At 37.9% G+C, this 11,709-nt stretch overlaps 1 protein-coding gene across 2 annotated transcripts; it reads left to right on the top strand.

Moving 5' to 3' along the window:
* Positions 1 to 1,288: 1,288 nt before the first annotated feature.
* LOC104612964 (alpha/beta-Hydrolases superfamily protein) lies at positions 1,289 to 11,253 on the top strand. 2 transcript variants are annotated; one of them, XM_010280638.3, is made up of 7 exons: positions 1,289 to 1,785; positions 2,176 to 2,653; positions 2,964 to 3,303; positions 6,421 to 6,519; positions 6,662 to 6,782; positions 6,880 to 6,992; positions 10,664 to 10,803. In XM_010280638.3, the coding sequence occupies exons 1-6, from the start codon at positions 1,596 to 1,598 to the stop codon at positions 6,966 to 6,968; spliced, it is 1,317 nt and encodes a 438-aa protein (XP_010278940.1). In that variant the 5' UTR covers positions 1,289 to 1,595; the 3' UTR covers positions 6,969 to 6,992; positions 10,664 to 10,803. The 2 variants fall into 2 exon arrangements, with proteins under 2 accessions (XP_010278940.1, XP_010278939.1); XM_010280637.3 differs by lacking the exon at positions 6,880 to 6,992 and having other exon boundaries at positions 1,303 to 1,785; positions 10,664 to 11,253.
* The last annotated feature ends 456 nt before the right edge of the window (positions 11,254 to 11,709 follow it).

Here is an 11,709-nt window from a genome sequence, read left to right as displayed (position 1 = left end):
CCCGCTTCTTTGCCATGCTTATTGGGTCTCTCGGCGCAGATCAATCATGGTTCAAAATATCAACTTGACAAGTCTGATACACGGCATATTGTATCCGTGAAGAATTAAAAAAGAATATCGTATGATATAACCAATTAAAAATTAGGAGGAAAGCTCATGTTTAGTAGTAGTCGTTGATATCCTTCTTAGGCCGTATTTTCCATTTCTTATACTAAAGAATTATCTCCTTTTTTATGGTTATGAATGCTGAGTTTTTAATAAATCCGAATGCCAAATGCAGCTTTAGGCGATGTATATATTGATGTGCAACAAAATGATTGATCCCACCGCGGCCTGAGTTCAGATCTGTGCCTCACAATGTCTACATCCCCACCATATATTGAGAACATTTTCCAATGATAGTACCAGAATCGATGATCATCATCGAGAGATGTTCCCAATATATAGAGGAGATGTGCTGTGAGACATTGTGGGGCACAGATGTGAATTTTGGCCGCCCGTAACACAATTATCAAATTCACCTAATCCATTCTCGGTTATGTGATGGCCTGATGGGGGAGTTCTTGGAGATCATCGTTATTCGGGAAGGTCAGGCAGCCTGTTACGGTTTGTCTTGTATAGTTCGTGTTGGTGAGACTGGATCTGTTCCTCACACAGGGCGCTTCACATGAACAATCTTATCACGCATTGGAAACATCTTTTATACTTATAAGTAATTATTCAAGGGAGACGTGTCTGTAAGGCGCCCATGTGTGAGGAGCAGATTCCGTTCCTGTGTTGGGTCTTCGTCTTCGGACAAAACTGCCACGTATTTGTCCTTTGCGTAATGGGCTCCACCCGGACAGGACAGCATATCAACAGTGCTTTATGTAATAACCTGTAAATTCCAGAAGTCCAGTCCAGATTGGCTTTCACCCCCCCCCCAAAAAAAAAAGAAGCTTCAGTCGATGGCTTGGCTTTTGAAAAGTAAAAGTAGTTCAACCATCTGACCTCTCTCCCAAGAATCGAGACTCAAAACGGGTCCTCAGAAGTCAGAAGGTGCAGATCGGGGTTCACCATTAGGCTTCAGACGAGTTTAAGTCAAGACTCAAGATACCATAAATTTTGATCACGTAAATAACTGACCAATAAATCGCCGTAGTGAGTAGGACTGGGATCTGTGGTACCGTAAAGACAATATTTATAGCCAGAAAACTTCAACCAATCAGACTCCTTTATAAATAAAGTAACCAATCAGAAATACTATGCCGGTTTAGTTGAAGCCCGAAGGATTGATTGGTTTGGTACCGTACCTTTTTCCTTATCTACATTTGCTTGTTGGGAATCGCCGGCTTCTCTCTACTTATAAAGACGAAAATGAGAATCCGGAATAATCTCCACCTCTTTTCCAGTTCTAGCCAACATTCTGCTGGAATTGGAAAGCCTGGACTAAACTAAACTCCGGCAAAATCATTAATATTGCCTTAAAAATCAATTATTCTAGTAAAAATTGACGGGAAATAACTCGATTATCCGTCTGTTGGAACCACTCTTTTCTCGTTGCCGTTGGATCCCAAGATTTTCAACAGTTCAACCACTATCTCTTCTCGCAGAAGATGAGTCTAGGGTTTCACCGGTTCTTTTGCCTTGCCCCTCCACCTCCACAGCATAACTCGAGGTTCGCCGGCAGTGAACTTGTCGTTTTCCACAAGTATCCGGCGAAACCCGGCTTCGGTTCTCCAAGGACGAAGCTAGAATTACACCTGAGAGCTGCTTCGATCACCGGTTCCGACGCTGGATATTCCGGTAAAAATTCACTCTCCAAGAATTTAATAGTTTATTTACGCTTGTATAGTTGGTAAATAATCTTGACAGGCAGCTTTTGATCTTGCTATCGCAAGATTACATTTGGTCTATGTAGAACGAACCTCTTTTTCTGTCAATTGGAAGACGTGGAATATAACTTCGACTTAAAAGCTATGAACTTCTCTAGTTTTTAGTTAAATTGACTGAATTCAGAACCACTAATATTTCATAAAACCAATATTCTTTGCCCCAAGGTTTGAACAACGTTCACACTTATGTGTGCGTAAGGTGGTCACTTCTTTCAGATATTGTTCTATAAGCATCTCGAGCATTTAGACTTTTCTGGATTTCTAAGGAATAGTTAATCCATTCTTTTTTTTTTTTCTTCAGAGCAATTACCGGATAGCGAAAAGAAGCGGACAACACAGAAAATAGCTGGCATTGATCAGGATGAATTATTGGATCCAATGGTCTTAGCTGATCGAGACAGTTTTTTTTGTGAGTTTAAAGGGGTGCATATACATCATAAGATATGTGAGGAAAATGATCAAACAGAGCACTCGTTACACAGTCATGCTGATTCTCAACTTACCTACCAGACTAAAAAGATTGGCATGCCCATTATTCTACTACATGGTTTTGGAGCCTCTGTGTTTTCATGGGAACGAGCCATGAAGCCTTTGGCACAGGTCACTGGTGGGAAAGTTCTTGCTTTTGACAGGCCAGCCTTTGGGCTAACATCAAGGGTGAATTACTCCGGTGCTAGTGATGATTCAAAACCTTTAAATCCGTACTCCCTGGCATTTTCTGTGCTAGCGACCCTGTCTTTCATTGACATCTTAGCCGCTGAGAAGGCAATACTTATAGGGTATGTAAGTTTTGAATTTCACATTATTGTTCATCGTTGTCATCTCATATAAAATCTAGCCGTGCCTATTGGAATGATATCTAGTTGATATGACATTTTGCACGGAAAGCATCCCAGGTGGATGAACCCACCAAGGAGATCTTCAGTTAAAAAATTGGATTTGATTAGATTGTAGTAAATATCAGAGCTTAGTCAACATGTTTCCTGCAACAAACTTAATTTGTTAGTAGAACTCAAATCTTTCTCCTCTCCTGCAACCTTTCAATTCTGACAGCTAAAATCTGTCCAACCTGGAAATATGAGCTCCCAGGCACTCAGCCGGTTCTCTTGTAGCTGTTGATACGTATTTCGAGGCTCCTGAGCGTGTTGCTGCTCTGATCCTTGTTGCCCCAGCAATTCTGGCCCCATATGTTTTACCTAAAGGTGTCAAAGGAAACCAAATGAGAAGAGAAAACCAGAACCAAGATAACAGATCGAGTTCAAATATCATTGAGAATTCATTTATCAGGATTGGAAGGACTTTGTCAAAGTTCTTTGTGTACATTGCTCAAGGGATAATGCAGATGCTAAAAGGGATGGTTGATATGATCAGTTCTGTGTATAAGAAAGCCTTAAAAGCAGTTCTGTGTTCGGCCTTTGGGGTAATGTTGGTAAGTGAGTTTATTATTATCTTCTTTGGTTAGTTTCTATAGTTAATACATGTGGATTTAACTGTAAGATCTACTTGTCTTCATGTTTTAGACCTACTCAACTAAATGTGTGTCACTTGGTCAACTAGTATGCCTAAAGCATCCCTCCACACTGTATGTATCCTGATTTTGCACAATCACCATTTCTTCCAATTAAGCATGACTCAACTAAGCTATTACTAGTGTATTCTGAGAGGCTTGGCTGTTGCCACTAGTGTATTTTGACGGTGTTAACTACAGCTTGGATGTGTTCATATTCCAAAATTTCCTTTCTATGCTCTTTTTTCAAACTTCAAAGCCTGACAAGTATTATTGACGCTTAAAATCCTTTCTAGGAGGCTTGCTTGTTGCCACTAGTGTATTCTGACAACCTTAACTACAACTTGGATGGTTTCCTATTCTTATTTTCCTTTCTATCTTGCTTTAAACTTCAAATCCAGACAATTATTCTCGGTGCTTTAAAACCTTTTCTTTTCTTTTTCTTATTTAATTGGAGAAAGAACAAAAGACTGGTTCTGGTGGTGATTATTCAAATCATCTAGGGGCCAAGATGCTTTCCTGTTGCCACTAGTGTCTTCTGACTGCCTTAACTACAATTTGGATAGGTTCATATTCCTAATTCCTTTCTATTCTTTCTTCTTCGAACTTCAAAGCTAGATAAGTATTCCCTATGTTGTAATTTTTTTTATTTTTTTCTTATTTAATTGGAGAAAGAAGAAAAGTCTTGTCAAGGTGGTGATTATTCAAATCACCATAGGGCCAAGAGGCTTGCTAGTTGCCACTAGTTTATTCTGACGATCGTAAGTACAATTTGGATGGTTTCTATTCCCAATTTCCTTTCTCTCCCGCTTCTTCAATCTTCAAAGCCAAACATGTATTGTTGATGCTTTAAAACCTTTTCTTTTATTTTCTTATTTAATTGGAGAAACAATAAAAAACTGGTCAGGTGGCGATTATTCAAATCACCCAGGGGCCAAGAGTCTTGTTAGTTGCCATTAGCACAAGATGACAACCTTAACTACAATCTGAATGGGTTCATATTCCTAATTTCCTTCATATCCTACTTGTTCAAACTTTGAATTCAAACATTTACTTCTATCTTGCTTCTTCAAACTTCAAAGCCATACAAGCTTTCCTGACTCTTTAAAATCTTTTTTTTTTCTTATTTAATTGGAGAAAGAATAAAAGACTGGTTGTGGTGGTGGTGGTTATTCAAATCATTCAAGGGCCAGGAGGCTTGCTAGTTGCCACTAGTGTGTTGTGATAACCTTAACTACACTTTGAATGGGTTCTTATTCCTAATTTCCTTTCTATTCTTTCTTCTTCAAATTTCAAAACAATACATGTATTCCTGACTCTTTAGAACTTTTCTTTTCCTTTTTTTCTTATTTAATTGGAAAAAGAAGAAAAGACTAATGAGGACTGTTTCAAATCACCCAAGGTGAAGAGGCTTGCTAGTTGCTACTAGTGTATTCAATCAATTGTAACTACAATTTGGATCGGTTCCTATGCATAATTTCCTTTCTATCCTACTTCTTCAAACTTCATACCTAGACAAGTTATCATGATGCTTTAAAACCTTTTTTTTTTCTTATTTAATTGGAAAAAGAAGAAAAGATTGGTTGGGGTGGTAATTACTCAATTCACCCAGGGGCCAGGAGGGTTGCCTATTTCCACTAGCATATTTTCGACAACCTTAATTACAATTTGGATTGTTTCCTATTTCTATTTCCCTATCAACATATGGGTATTGTTTATATTTGCATCAGTGATTTAAAAGGCATGCCTAGGCGCTTAGGCGAGGCGCATTTTAGGGTGGGCACCTCGCCCAAGTCCTAGGTGCAGCCCATTCAAAAGGCGCACACCTGGTGTGCCTAGGCGTGCGCCTGGTGCGCCTTGTGCCTTAGCCCAAGTGTGTGCCTTTTGAAAATTTGCCGCTTTTTCCCTTTTTTTGAGTTTGGTCGCTGGGCCGGGGGCGTTCGCTCGCTCACCAAAGCTTCAAGAACCCCCTATTTGGTAATGTTTTCCATTCATTCATCTTAATAAAATATCTTCTTAAAAGCAATTAAAACTATAAAATTATTAGTTTTCGTGTGAAATCAAAGAATTTAAGATCCTAACATGGACTTGTTTGGGCTTGCCTCGAGGGGCGTGGCACAAAGGCGGTTCGTAGAATTAGGAATGTAATATATCACATTAGCTACTTGATGCAATTGAGAAAAAAAAAGAGATTGTTGGTTTTATATGCTTGAAAATGTTTTATATGTTTGATTTCATTTTTAAATTCTCATTTGAATATGCTTTACATATTATATTTATGTATTTTAATTTTAGATAATAGGTTTTTTAAAACTTGAGTTAATATTTTTATTAATATTATGTTTTATAATTTTTTGCTTTTTTTTTGCATTTTTTTTCGAATTTTTTTTGCATTTTTTTAAAAGTGTGTGCCTTGCCTAAAAAAGGCGCCCACCTCGCCTTGCACTTTTAAAACACTGATTTGCATGGAAGGGAGAGGAATGATGGTTTAGGAGTAGAGGAGGAGGCTAGTGAGTTTGGTAGTTCTGGAGCTGAGGATTCAAAGGGAGAGGATTATAAAGATTAGAGGGTTCAAATATGGAGAAGTGGTGTTATAAAAGTGGGGAAATTGGTATGGAGAATTGGGAGCTCAAGAAATTGATGGGGGAGTGGGGCGCTGAAGATATTTATACAGATGGGAGACAAACAATTTAAAAATTATGCATTTAGGGTCTGGAGATAATAGCATTTTTCCAAGTTGAGATCCTTGGTTTGACTGCTAGTGGCTATTGCTTTATTTGTCTCGTCTTGTTCTGTTCATTGATTTTGAATTGGCTTGATTTTTGGGTTTGGGATTGTTGTTAGAGCTTTGTGATTTGTCTTACTGTTTTCTCAATGCTTTTGCATTGTATTTTGATGGTTGCATTTTTCTTTTTACAAAATTCCTTTTAGTTACTTTAAAAAGTGCATGGGCATCTAAAACAGCATTTCTTTTCCTATTTGTTTTTTGACATATTTTCATTATGTGTCTGCACTTCAATTGCTTATTTGGTTGTGCAGGTAAGAATCATAATTGACAAATTTGGTATAGCTGCCATTCGAAATTCATGGTATGATGCAACTCAAATTAGTTCTCACACTTTGTGCGGTTATACAAAGGTAATTGCCTTGTCTTTGTCGGTTATGATTCTGTAAAATACAGCATTCTGAGTTTGTTATGAGAGTATTGTATTATGAAGCATTTAGACTGTATCAATTTTATTCTAACTTCTTTTCGTTCACTGTATTTTTTCCAACACAGCCATTGAGGGTTAAAGACTGGGACAGAGCTCTTGTGGAATACACGATAGCCATGCTTACAGATGTTGAATCTGAATCAAAGCCACCACTAACAAAAAGGCTCCACGAGATCTCTTGTCCAGGTAACAATCATAAAATGCTGTTACTTTCCCACTTTATGTCAGCAAAAGAGGAAATAAGATCATGAATAATTCATTTTTGGTCTGGACCTTGGGCCAGGTGCAACATGCACAAGTTGTGCTGCCATTTCAGGGTTGTGGTCTGGACCTTGGCCTTGGACTCAAATCTTCGGCTTTTCCCAAACTTGAGCTGGGATTGGGTGATCCAACTATGTATGTGTAGAAAATATGTTATATCTTGTACGCATGCATTTATTTACATATCACTCTTTCTTTAGAATTTATGGCAACTGATGAAAAAGTTTTAAGTTGCATACTATGCATGGTAAACGCAGCCAATATTATTAAAAACCTCTTTATTCCCATGATATAGAAGGGGATAGCTGGCCTTCCTACAAAAGTTTGGCAAGTGACGACAGTGGGTGGATGCTCTAAAAAGTAAGGGACACATGAAGAGAACTAGAATAATGATAGGATTTGTAGTTAGGAGTAGGGACTTGGAAGATGGGGTTAGGTCTAAGGAGGGGTTTAGGATGGATGTTTAAATTTAAGATTACAAATGATGGCTCTAAGGCCTCTAGCATGATGGAAAATAATCTAAAACTCTGCATACAAGAATTTTTGAGAGTGGGAAAGATGTGGAACCCTTTGTAGTAAAAGGAGATAGTGGTGAAAACACTAGGCTAATTGAAGATGTTTATGTAATGGTGGTCAGTGCTGCAGAGTTGATTTTCTTGCAACATTGAGAAGTTGTTTGACCATACAAGGGGAATTGCTCTATCATACTTAATTGCATCCCTTGCTGAGATTCAATGCAGGACCATGGCTACGTTATTGTGCTAGTTGGGCAGGAATAGGGCTGCAAATGGTATCAATTTGCCCAAATTCGAAATTAAATCCAGTTCAGTTAAGGCAATCCAAGTTCAATACTTTTATAATTGGATCAATAATGGATCCACCCGAATTGGACCTGATATGATCAGATCCAATAATATTGAAACATAAATGCTTATATCTATATAAAATTAATGTTTGTTTGTTTTCCATGGGCCATTAGTTAAAGTCCAAGTCATATTATTCACGATACACAATATCAAATTCATTTTGTTAATAAAATATATTTTTCAAATCATTTTTAGTTTACTTTATCAATGGTATTCAATATCTGAATTTGATTTGAGCCTGATTTGAATTTGATGGATATGGTGAATCCACTTATTAATGGATCAAATTTCTTTTTGCTAAGTATTAGTGGATCAAATTTTCAAAAAGAAAAATTAATGGATCAAATTTGGATCTAGGTATATCCATTTCAATCCAATCTGTTTGCAGCCCTAGGTATGAAATGAGCCACTTGCTAACCTGGTAAGTGTTAACAGCATCCTAAACCCTGAGGGTAGGGTAGGTAATATGTTGGATGCTAAAGGTGCATGGAATCTGAACTGCAATAGTGCAATGATAATTATCTTTTGATAATACCCTTCCTGATTCCTGAATCAACTCCTCATTATTAAATGTTTTTTTCATCAATACAGATCCACTCTTAAACAAGGATGAAGACATTTAAAATCTACTTGACATTCAGTTTTACACCCTAGGATGTCAAACCATGCTTGGAAGGCTTTGAAAAGAAAGCTGCCTACTGGCAGGAATTTTATGCTTGATCTCAAATTGGCATCCAAGCTATGTTACCCAGATATGGTAAGGACAAAGGATGGACAACTCTCAAATATTGAGTTTACATTAAAAATTGAAGTATCCCCATGAAACAATTTTACAAGGTATCTTGGTGTCATATCTGGGTAAAGTGGATGATGTCAATCATCTCCAATAGAAGTTATTTTGCAGAGGAAGTTCAGACAATGCTCAGCCCTTTTCTCAAGATGCAATCAAATCTGGAATTAGAACGTTGAAGAGAGATGCTTAATTTGCTTCAGACAAGTATCTGGCAGGAATCAATTTACTATACTTCTTTGGCATAGTCCCTATTATAGGATTGTGGGAGATATAACTTAGTGAACTTCATAAGGTATGACGATGCATGACAGCATCCTTCTTTTGCAGTTAAATGCATACTTAGTATATAAAGGATGTTGAAAACTTACTCCAATCCAATCCTCAGTGTAAATAGCCTGAAGGCATCCTCTCCACAGTCCAAAGATGCTGCACTATCGGGTTATTATACTTGGATGGTGGACCAAACTGAACTCAGGGCAGAGAACCCATGAGCAAGTAGATGGGGTGGATGCATAAGAGATTGGACAGGAAGCTTATGGGCATGGTTTGAACAACACAGTTGAAGCCAGAGCTTGTTTCAACGAAATACATTTCTGGATCCATCTCCAAATGCAAACTAGAATCCATATTGAATGTGATCTTACAATTCTACTTGAAGCCATTTATGGTTGAATAAACCCACCATGGAATCATGGATGATAAGACTGGGTTAGTAGGATAGTCAACCTTCTGCAGCAAATAGACTGATAGTAAGCATGAAGTTGGTGAGTGTAACCGAGTGGCCAATGGTCTAGCCAAGTTAGATGGAGATCCACGTTAGAGGATGGTCTTTTGACATATTTGGATAACATTCATGAGAAATTAGAGGAATTATGGTTGTCAATAGATCTGGTACTTCAAATATTTTTTTTTTATAATTAGTACTTCAAATATATTGCACCTTGTAGATCGAGTCCTTTAAATTTTCTGGCATAAAATTCTATGTTCCCACCCTCTAATCTAACTGTTAGCTTCCTACTTTTGGTCAGGTGGGAAACCTACAGTTCTATATCAGAACTACACCTACCACCCTCTTGTAGGTTGTATATATATAATGCCAATACTTGCCTTGGCTTCACGTCCAGACCACCCACCATGTGTAAAATCTAATCCATTTATTTTCCTCTATCTGCAGTCTACTCGTTTCTCTCTCTATTTTCCTCTCTTCTCTTGCATGGGCACTTCTACATGCCACTATAATTTAGTTTCCCAACTTGAACAAAAAACCATTACAAAGGCTTTCAAGACAATATTGATGTAGGTCCCATTCTTCTAGGTTGAGTGTATTGTTTAATTACAAATGAAACCTAATTTAGTCTCCTAAATCAAATAAAAAGCCAAGCCTAGATGCTTCAAGTGTCAAGACCTACTGGGTGGATGGTGGGATCTAAACAAAATGGGCATGCATAGTTGCCCCATACTGAGTACTGGATCATTAACCAGTTTTAATAAAATTTAAGGGTCTGGCCAGGGAATTCTATTTGGCTCATATATCTGTGTGTGTTTCCTCATACTGACCAATGAGATGAGCGATTCATGTCAGATTTAAGAAAGAAACTTCAACTGTGAAACGAAGTCCAATCAAACCTTGACAGAGGTTCTGTTTCCTTATTCTGACATGTTTCAGCCTTTGATGTGGAATCATCTTATTGGTAAACACTCAAAAGTATGAGCCAAAGCGAACTTGTCCTTGCATGAATCCATGAAGGGTAATTACCCAATGTTGGTCCAAGCTATCTGGGGTCTTGGGAAGAGTGGATTGGATACAGACCTAACCTTTGGCACTTTTTGCATAAGGTGGTTTCTCTCAGACTTGAATCTGTTTTCCCATGATTGTTAGCCTGATATTTTACCATTGCACCATGTAATGTCCCCTTACCCTGGATGAACCCCAGGTTAAAATAAAAAGAAAAAAAAAAAGGTGAAGTGCAATACAAGTAGGAATTGTTATCAACCTTCCAAGTGCAACGATGAAGATGAAGTATGACCAGTGAAAGAACCTTGAATTATATTGTCCTTGTAAACACTAAATAAAATGCTTCGTAATGAGTTTTTGCAAGTATGATACTTTCTGTTGATTCTTGTCTCCATTTGCTTATCTAATGCAGTGTTGATTGTCACTGGTGATACCGATCGGCTTGTCCCCTACTGGAATTCTGAGAGGCTATCAGAAGCTATACCTGGCTCCTGCCTTGAAGTAATTAAGAACTGTGGCCACTTACCACATGAAGAGAGGGTTGAGGAGTTCATTGCAGTTGTCCAGAATTTTCTTCAGAGAGTTTTTGGAGCTTCTAAGGAGCAGCTTTTGCAAATATCAGCTTGACACTTTATAATGGTTATTCTCCGTAGGTTTTCATATATTTATCTTTTTATTTCCTTTCTTTTTTAGTTGTCGGGTTTACATGGATGGAAGAAAAAAAGAAAAAAGAACGAATGCAACATATAATATAAAATGTATGGTAGCGCAGGCTCCACCAGTCATTGAAGATGGTATCACGACACCTTGATGAAGAAAATCTTAGGGTAGGGATCTTCATTATTTCATTAAATAAAAGGGTAAAGAATAGTCTCGTTCACTAGGGTGATCTGTAGAAGGGGAGAAGTCTTCATCATCTCATTTAGCTTGATTATTGTTGTTTGTAGCTTTCTCTTGGAATGGAAACCGTGCACTGCATGGATAAGAATCATGAGATGAGAATGGAGATTTCTTATTGTTGTTGTCGTTTGATAGCAAACAGGTTCTATATTCTAAATACTTAATCTGCCTCTATGAGCATGAGCCCCATCTTTCTCCATGTGATGGGATATTGAAAGGGATGTGGATTGGTGGCAATCCACTGGAGCTCATGTTTGTCCTTGGGAGCGGCTAAGGCCCACCTAAAACTCTGATTCAAACCTAACTCTCCATGTATGATCGGTATTCAGCTCATATATATTAACCCAGGATAAAAGTTAATTAAAATATCTCCTACTTGCCTAACTGGGTGGGAGGAATTCTTTCCCTCTCTCCTCAGGGATCCCTAGCCCGGAAAGAAATATCAATTGGTATTCCTTTTTTGCTGTAATTGGAAGCTCCCGTCCCGACCTGGCTTTGAAACGTCCGATCAAGTTTTCATCTACTTCCTCAACAGTTTTTTATTTTTTTCATGTGAAG

The sequence above is a fragment of the Nelumbo nucifera genome, chromosome 5, assembly GCF_055504915.1.
Source record: "Nelumbo nucifera cultivar China Antique chromosome 5, China Antique-T2T, whole genome shotgun sequence".
Taxonomy (NCBI): domain Eukaryota; kingdom Viridiplantae; phylum Streptophyta; class Magnoliopsida; order Proteales; family Nelumbonaceae; genus Nelumbo; species Nelumbo nucifera.
Note: the sequence above shows the minus strand (reverse complement) of the source record. Positions and strands in the feature narration are given on the sequence as shown.

Bases quoted from the DNA above. Each gene is read 5' to 3' on its own strand.
- LOC104612964 (XM_010280637.3), top strand. From the start codon at position 1,596: ATGAGTCTAGGGTTTCACCGGTTCTTTTGCCTTGCCCCTCCACCTCCA. The intron at 1,786-2,175 runs GTAAAAATTCAC...TTTTTTCTTCAG, and splicing joins TTCCGACGCTGGATATTCCG to AGCAATTACCGGATAGCGAA. The intron at 2,654-2,963 runs GTATGTAAGTTT...ATGAGCTCCCAG, and splicing joins GAGAAGGCAATACTTATAGG to GCACTCAGCCGGTTCTCTTG.